The sequence below is a fragment of the Balaenoptera musculus genome, chromosome 8 (genome assembly GCF_009873245.2).
Source record: "Balaenoptera musculus isolate JJ_BM4_2016_0621 chromosome 8, mBalMus1.pri.v3, whole genome shotgun sequence".
Taxonomy (NCBI): Eukaryota; Metazoa; Chordata; class Mammalia; order Artiodactyla; family Balaenopteridae; genus Balaenoptera; species Balaenoptera musculus.
In genome coordinates, this window is record NC_045792.1 from 64,305,753 (window position 1) to 64,314,861 (window position 9,109).

General features: G+C 41.4%; 1 protein-coding gene across 6 annotated transcripts; it reads right to left on the minus strand.

The window, feature by feature from the left end:
- Positions 1-474: 474 nt before the first annotated feature.
- Positions 475-8,345, minus strand: ZBED5 (zinc finger BED-type containing 5). 6 transcript variants are annotated; one of them, XM_036860801.1, is made up of 3 exons: positions 5,587-5,800; positions 3,848-3,911; positions 475-2,776 (listed from the first exon to the last, which is right to left on the minus strand). In XM_036860801.1, exon 3 carries the CDS (start codon positions 2,633-2,635, stop codon positions 551-553), a length of 2,085 nt encoding a protein of 694 aa, XP_036716696.1. In that variant the 5' UTR covers positions 2,636-2,776; positions 3,848-3,911; positions 5,587-5,800; the 3' UTR covers positions 475-550. The 6 variants fall into 6 exon arrangements, with proteins under 6 accessions (XP_036716696.1, XP_036716695.1, XP_036716691.1 ...); XM_036860800.1 differs by having other exon boundaries at positions 475-3,349; XM_036860796.1 differs by having other exon boundaries at positions 3,848-3,963.
- Between the last annotated feature and the right edge of the window lie 764 nt (positions 8,346-9,109).

Consider the following 9,109-nt stretch of genomic DNA (forward strand, 5'->3'; position numbering starts at 1 on the left):
TCCAATAACAGTGGGAATTATGAGACCACCAAGCAGTTCACAGCTGAGACATACACAAAAAATAGGGCCAAATAGAAAGATGCAGAGAATGAAAGTACTGAAGATAAATTAAGTCAAAGGGTTGAAGAGCAAATAGGAGTCTGTCAGGAAGCAAGGAGAAGGAATGGCTTTTTGAGACCTGAAAGCATAAAACAGTGATATGTTTAGGCAAGAAGGTCCCTGTAATTGGAGGGTTACAGGGTGGTATGCTTAGAAACACTGGCAGCGATTAGATCCTGAAAAGCTATGTCATGCTAAGAAACTGGGACTTTTCCTTGTGAATCAATTATTTCCCAAAGTCATGATCATGGAACCCTTTGAAATTACGTGAAGAAGAAATACCAACAGCAGTACAGGTTTAAATTTTTGATTCTCTACCTTTCTTAAAATCTAAGAGGTATAAAAAATTTGAATCATTTTTTTAAAACCCCAAGATATCATCAGTGAAGTAAATCATCTTTTATTTTCATCTTATATTTGGTTATCAAGAGGCATGCAAAACCCTCCAATTTTAATGAGAACAGTGTTTTTGTGTCTTTTTGTCACATATCCGCTTAATATTAGGTGTAATGTTGCTAAGTCGGATCCGCATGTGAGGTGCAGCATCGAGTCTTTTCCTGTATTTCGTTTTTGTTGCAGCATAATATGAAAATCCTGTCTCACACAGGTGCATTGTAGCAAAAGGAAGAAGTACACGAACTGCACGCCTTGCAACACTTGGGTACTCTTGAATTAGGCTACTCCAAAAATCATTTAGTGAAAGTTCACTGAAATTTTGTTTCACTTGAGAATCAGATGTTAAATCAATCAGGCTCTCGTAGTCCCGTGCTACTAATGAGACTGGTTTAACAGTTACTGTAAATGGATTTCTAACCCAAGCATTATTGTCATTTGTTACAGGAAAATATTTTAACAGAGTAGAGCGCAAACCCCTTAGGTGCTGCACTATGGCACTGCAAATATCTTTATCAACTGTAGAATTAATTTCAGTCAAAAAGTCACTGAGTGTAGGAAAACAATCAAAGTTTTCTTCTTCGACAGATGAGGCCCAAAATTCCAATTTTCTTAACAATGATGACATTTTATCAAATACTGTGAACACTGTCACATTTTTTCCTTGCATTGACAGATTAACCTCATTTAATTTAGTAAAAATATCTGCAAGATATGCCAGTCTTAGCAGCCAAGATGAATTTGTTAAACAATCAGACAGTCGAAAAGCAGAATCCATGAAAACAACAGTTTCACGACGAAGCTCAAAAAGTCTTACAAGAACTTTACCTCGGGAAAGCCACCTCACCTCTGTATTTAGAAGAAGTGCTGTGTGCTGGGCACCCACTGCTTCACACAAAATTTTTAGTAGTCTGGATTGATGTGGTCGAGCTTTAATATAATTGATGATTTGTACGGCCTGATCTAGCACATTTTTCAGAGATGCAGGCATTGTTTTAACTGCTAGTGCATGTCTATATAACAGGCAGTGACTACTGGAGCTTTCGGGAGCCACATATTTTATCAAGGTGACAGCCTCAGCAATTTTCCCGTCCATTGCCCTGGAAGCATCACTACAAACATCAACACATTTTTCCCATTCAATTTCATGTTTCTGCATAAAACTGTTGATGCAGTTGAAAATTTCTTCACCAGTGGCATTACTTTGCAAAGATTCACATAAGAGTAGGTCTTCCTCAATAGACTTATTAAACCTGTAACGAACAAACACAAGCAGCACAGCAAGTCCTGAAACATCAGCTGATTCATCTAGTTGCAGTGAAAACCCATCACAAATTTTCAGTCTACAAACAAGCTCTTCTTCAATGTCAGCAGCTAGATCCTTAATTCGACGTGCAACAGTACTGTTTGATAGCTGTACTGCATCTATTTTTTTACTATACTGTTCGTCAAACATCCGCATCACCACATCTTTTGCACAAGGCTTGATAAGCAATTCTCCAATAGTATGAGCCTCTCCACTCAGGGCTATATGGTAACTTACATTGTATGATGCTTCTGTAGCACTTTCATTATCTGTATTGACAATTTTAGGTGCTGGGGGTTTATTATTTTCAGGTGACTCAAGATGTTGCTTGAAAAAGCTTATGTCTTTGTCTTTGTATGCAGCATGTTTAGTTTCCAAATGTCTTCGAAGCTTACTAGGGGCCAAAGAGCTATTTGATAAAATTTTCTTACATAATACACACTGGGCATGAGGTGCATCTCTATTTCCAAAGTAAGTAAATCCAAAAGACAAATAACTTTCATCATATTTTCTTCTTTTTGGTTTCTTACTAAATGTTGTTATTTTGTTGGAATTGGACATAAATTTGACCCTGGAAAGCTCACCTTCTGAATTTTTAGAAACTGCAGGCTGCAACTGCTCATCTTCACTCTGTAATATTCCAACCTTTTGATCATTTGATTCAGACACAATTTGGTAACAAAAAGATTCTACTTCTTGTTTAAGACTTCCTTGTTTCAGCAACAGATCCATAGGCAATGAATTTGTGGTACAAAACATGGTTAATTTAGAATAAACATTGAGTATCACAAATGTGTTGAAATTATAAGACAGGATACACAGAAGATGAGCAACCATCAAAGAGATGATATATAGCAACACATCAGTTAATTTGTAAGTGCTGCCTATGCATCAACGCGCAGATGGAACATCACACGTTCGTGTATCAGGTGATCTCTCATTCGACTTCCTGGTGCTCTCAGGTATGGCACACCTTTTCTTAAAGGTAGATTATCACATAAAAATAAAAGCTATAGAAATGAGTTTAGTAGTCTTAAACTTACATTTTAAAATAAATTCTAAAAGAAGAAACTATTGTTAGCATTGATCTTTTTCTCACAACGCTTATTAACTTAAGATAACATTAATCTTCTATAAAACACAGTTTGGGAACCATTGGACTAAGAAATAATGAGTTGATAAATGCATTTTTAAGGAAGGGACCTTGAGGTCCCATGGCAGGGTTGGCAAACTTCTCCTGTTAAGTGCCATACGGTAAATGTTTTTTACCTGATGGGCCGTATGGTCTCTGTTGCAACTACTCAGCTTTGTAGTTGTAGCATGGCAGCAGCCATAGACACAACGGTAAAGAATGGGCACAACTGTGTTCCAATAAATCTCTATTTATAAAAACAGACAGCATGGGGCCATAATTTATCATCCCCTTTCATGATATACAGTATCTTGGAATCTCTTCTAGCTTTCTGATGCCTACTGCCATTAGATACATTCACTGTTGACACCGTCATACATCTTAAGGCTCCTTTCAGGGCTAGTAATTATTCTGATGAGCTAGGTCAAAAACACACAAACAGTTCAAAGTTTTGCAAGACACAGAATTCTGTTGTATCTAAACACTGTGTGTTAACATTGAAAAATAAACTGTAAACCAAAAGTTAGCTACTATTTCTCTGGACTTAAATTACATAAATATTTATATTATCCAAAATAAGATTCATTCAAAATAATGCATATATTTTACTGATTACTCTGCATCCCATTATTCTTTAGGTGAAGGCTTAACGAAGACCTAAAGAAAACTCTCATTTAAATAGGTTTATTCCTCATATAATAGTTTTTTAAAAGCATAATTAAATGGAAGGGTAATGCAAAGTTTAGGACCTCTGATGAATACCAGTCTTAAAAGTTAAGGCATTCAAATTTAGTGTCTACCTAAATATAGCTACTTTTGATTTCAACTTTATGATTTGGCTCAGAGTAAGCTTTGGATTCTCATATTAGATCCTGAATCAAAATGGTTTTCTCAGTAACAGCTAGAGGGTAAGATACCTGAAATGAGGAGCACTCCCTTCTGCAATCACTCTCTCCAACTTGGCAGCTTGAAATGCAGACGCTTCAAAAAAAATAAAATTAAGGGATAGGGTGGAAGGGGAGGAACCAAAAGCCTAGAATGAGAAAAAATAAAATTAGACACTACAAAAGGAGAACGAACTATACACCTCTAAGATGACCATTCTTTACAATTTATTTTAGAGCCATGCAGTGCAAATGATTCTTCACTGCAATGCAGATCTTAGACTGAAATAGAAGATGCCTAACATAGTAAAAATGCTAGTATTTTCGTCCTGTTTAATACCCTGGTAATTTCATTATTTTGAAATGCTCCCCCATCCACTGACTTCAAAGAAAAACATTAAAAACTCTCAGAAACGAAACCTAACTTTTTAAAGTACAGCCACACCTTAAGTGTCTCTAAAACTAAGCACTGAAAGTAATCTAAAATGGAATTATACATGAAAGGGTCACATGAACTATGCCTTTTTGTTACAACCACTCCTCTCAATAACCAAGCTCCTTAACGTTACTAATGTTTACTGAGTGATCATTGTTTACTATGTGCCAGTAACTGCTAAATCCTTCCTAGATTAGGTCACTTAATCCTCAAAACAAACCTGAGAGTCAGGGACTATTATTAATAACCCCCCTTTAGGGATGAACAAATAGATACAGAGAGGCTAAGTCACCTGCTAAGTTAACACATCTGGGAAAAACTCAGAACAGAACCCAGAAAGTTCGACTGCAGAGCCCACGTGCCTAGTCACTGCTTGTGTGTCTCTGAATACTCTTAATCTCTCAAGTACTAAAAAATCTGTTACCAGGAGTTGGATGGTGCAGAGAGAAATGAATTACGATGGGTTACAACTGCCAGAAAGTCGAGGGTCTCAAACTGGCAGCAGGAGAAAGCCCTACATCTTCATTACTGGGAGCGAAAGAGTAGACTGTCCTTTCACAGTCCTGAATGCGCTTTAGCTGCCGAGAACTTCATGGAGCCGCTGGGTGACCTCAAAATTTAGGATCCCTCTCCCCTGCTTCAAAAGAAGGACACGACGGAGTGGAAACGCTTTGTTCGGAGGGACTCAGTTCCACCTTTTTAGAGGTGCTTCCCCGAATCTCTCGAGGACAAAGAGACTGGACTCCCTAGAGTAAAGTTTCTATTCGACTCCCTGAAAAGGGGCGGGGGGAACCCTCATCTTTTGTCTCTTCGGCTAAGGTGACAGGTAGCACCCTCCATTCACCCCCCACCCTCAGGCGGTTCCTGCTCTGAACAATACCCGTGGGGCAGGAGGGCTGGGTAGGAGTGCAGTCCATTCATAAGCCAAGGCAGGAGGTGGGCACGGACACCCCGTCCAGCACCTAAGTGCTTTTTTAAACGGGCACCTCGATGGGCGGCCCGGCCACCTATCCCTCGGCTGCTCCTTGTCACAGGAGCGCGCTGCCCACCACAGCTGGGGGCTGGCTTCCTGTGGGCGTCCACCCTCGCCTACGGAACTGCTCTCGCGTCCCCGGGCGGTCGCCTCAGCTAACAACCACAGGAAAACGTCTCAGCACCCGACGCTATCTTTCTCCTTCATCTCCATCAGTGATGGAGAGAACGGTCTCGGCTGCGGCTGGGCTGCGGAGCAGCGCCGCGGTCCCCAGCTGAGCCTGCGGCCGCCATTTTACGAAGCTCACGGCAGCGGCCATTTCAGAACGCACCACTCAGCCGCCGCGGCGGCTCTGGTCCTCACCTTCACCGAGGCCTGAACGGGGTCAAGAGCCAGTCGTCGCGGACTGGAGGGGAGAGGGGGGAAGGGAGGAAGGGGAGAAATGAAAAACAAAACAGAGGGAAGAAGGATTCGGGGGGCCGGGCGATGCTCTCAGCTCAGGGATATCGCCTATGCCACCTCCATAGAGATCCAATTCGCGGCGGGCGCGGTAGCTCGTCTGAAGATAAATTTAGCACTCTGGGGCACCCGAGCTTACTGTCTCCTTGAGCGACTCCGCCGCCGCCCAATCAGCGCCGGAGTTGCTCCCCGCCACCAATCCGCGCTGAGCAGTGGGGTGGGACCAAAGGGAAGGACCAAGCTCGGTTGAGGCGTTGCCCAGCTGCCGTCGCCCCTGGCCGTCTGCAATCGTGAGCTGAAGGAGGTTGAGGTGAATGGCAGATGTGAAGCGATTGTTTTCAAATTTCCCTGGGCCCGAGCAGCCCCGGCGTTTGTTTACAGTGTAGAGTCCTGGGTGCTGCGAGATAGCATTTGTGATCCTGTAGGCTGGACTGGCTTTGAGAAATCTGCGTATCCACAAGCACTGGGGCTCTGCCCCGGCGGCAGATTTGAGTGGATTCGCAGAGTCTGGGCTGCTGGTGCTTTCACGCCCTCTTTGTTCCCCGAGCCGCACCCCAGGCCCAGATTGCGCAACCGCCTCCTCTTTTCCTTGTTTTCTCACCAGAAAACTCTCTCTCCCTTCCCCGCCCCTCCCCGACGCTGGCGTGTCGGGGGGCCCTAGCGGGCAGAGCTGGGAGCTGAGCCTGATCTTGCCGGGGCGCTGCTCTCGGGTGACCCCACATTGGGTCGGGGAGCCGCGGGTAGGAATATGTAGGGATAGCGGCGTCTCCGCAGTGTCAACGGGAAAGAGGCCGCTTCCTGTGTCTTTGCACCCCTCCCTGGTGGCTCCCTGCTCGGAGGAACGTCCAGCGCTCTGGAACAATCAGTTTGCTAGCTGTAGCATCGGGTGTTTTAAGCCCATTTCTTCTACGCCCATCCCCTCTTGTTAAAAACAACACAGCAAAAGGCTTCGGGCTGTGTATTCCGTTATTCCATATTGTGTGAGATCCGTCGTGGCGACCTGCAGTCTGTTTTTCCAAACTGGCATCTTAAAATATGTACACTTCTTGGAGGGAATTTGTTAAAATACGCGTAGCATTAAACAGTGGGTCCCATTGTTTGCAATATTTTAGATTTTCGAGGCCCCGTAGAAATAGCCAAATGAAAGTTGGATCTTGTTTTCAGGCGCTGCACCAATGACAGAAAATTCCCAACTTGTGGTCAAAAGCAAGGGCAGCTTTTGTTTTTCTTAAATATGCTCTTCTTTGATATGCGAATAACTTTCTTAGGCGTTGAAAGAAGTCTAACCTTTTATTTAACAGAATTTTCAGGAGGACTGAAAAATATGATTTCCTAGGACTGATAATAGATGTTAACATTTGGTCCTAAATGCTTTAAAGTCATTTCAGCATCTTCGGAACTTTGCCCTATGGTAGGCTATCCAATCATTTTAAAATGATTCCTCTTAAATCGGCCTCATTTGAGCTTTAACCACCGAGGGGGAAATCATTTTGGGGAAGGGGCTCAATTTTACTTGAAGAGCGAAGAATTTCATTTTGTAATTGCAGGAGTTGTCTAGCTTCTTAATAATATTGGAATAATATCCCACATTTTCATATGTTTTATATTTCATAAAAGCCTTTTACATATATGCTCCCGATTTAATCTTCACGTATCTGGTTTACATCTTCATGAATTGGGAAAATCCAAAACATTCAGCTGATAACAAATTCAACTGAAGTCAAGTCTAGGATTTAACCTAGGTCCAAAAATCTGAAGTCTGATAATTAAGGGGCTTGAAACATAAGAACTTTTTCTGTAATTGATTAGTCGATATGTTATTATAGGATGTTGGTTGCTGAGACAGATAAGAAAACGTATAGACAATGTAGAACTCAGACCAATAATGATAATGGCTAGCATTTATTGAATATGCAGTATTGGCAGAGGCTGTTCTATCTACACACTTTTTAAAGTACTAGCTCATTTACTCTTTACAACCCTATCAGATGACGATGCCTATTTTACAGATAAGGAAATTGAGCACAGATTGGTAAATAAATTGCCCAAGTTCCCACAGCTAATTGTTGGCAGAGCCAAGATTAAGTGCAGTGAGGTTGTGGGAACTACAGGCCATGTGTGCCTGGGTGGGGTGTGCTTGTACATATTTATATCAGGCAGAAAACGATTTCAAGTAAGATTACAGTAATATATTGGGTAAGCAGGTAGAGCTTCACCATGAAAAGGGAACTCGGTTAGTTACTTGGGGCTCAAGTAACTAACCGAGTTACTTCCCGTAAAATCATCACAGGAAGTAGTAACAGGAATTTTGACTGATATCCCAAATTTGCAGCCTTAGTTGCTGTGAGAGGTCTGAGATGGCAATTCTCTTCATGTTGGTTGCATGAGTTAATTTGCACTGCAGTTAGGTTTGCCAGAAGCAGATGATGAGACAGGGAGCTCTGGAGTCAGTATTGTAAGTTGGAGTGCCCCACTCCACCCTTTATACTCCCCTCTCCCTCAGATAGTATATGGCGGCCATGGGAAGGGCAGGACTGCAGCTGAGGCAGACCCTGAATGCGCTGACAGCTGGAGGCCATCTGCTGATCACACTACTGGCCCCTGAGCAGGGCAGCAAGTCCTTTCTTGAAGAAGGATCTGAGTGGCACATCTCCATGCCTGCCACAATGTGTCACCTTTAATATAAAGGTGGTAAATTAATACAATTTTCATTATTTCTGTGAAAGTTAATAATTACTGTGGTGTTGTGTGCTTTGTGAACTTTTAAGATCTATGGGGGAGGGTGGGAGTTTAGGGGGTGGGGGGAGGAGGAATTGGATGAAGGCAATCAGAAGGTACAAACTTGCAGTTATAAGATAAATAGTACTAAGGATGCAATGTACAACATGATCGATATAATTGACACTGCTGTGTGTTATATATGAAAGTTGTTAAGAGAATAAACCCTAAGAGTTGTCATCACAAGATACTCTTTTTACTATTTCTTTATTTTGTACCTATATGAGATGATGGATGTTCACTAAACTTGTGATAATCACTTCATGATGTATGTAAATCAAATCATAATGTTGTACACTTTAAACTTATACAGTGCAGTGTGTCAATTATATCTCAATAAAACTGGTAGAAAAAAATATGAAACATTTAAGAGAATTTTGTGACCACAGGTATAAGATTGATTTATCGCTATTAGATTTACAAGAGTTATGTAAGTGCTTATAAAATTTCACTGCCAAGATGTTAGATATATTACATTTGTAATTGTAGTTTAAGATATCTAAGAAAATTTAATTAATGGAGTATGCAAGTGATGTTAAATATTCAAGAAGTATTTAGTCTGTTATGCTTGTGAATTAATTAAATCATAGAGAATAAGTGAAAGTGATTGTCCATATTTTTATGCAAAGATTATGAGATTTATAAATAG

Bases quoted from the DNA above. Each gene is read 5' to 3' on its own strand.
- ZBED5 (XM_036860799.1), bottom strand. From the start codon at position 2,635: ATGGTTGCTCATCTTCTGTGTATCCTGTCTTATAATTTCAACACATTT.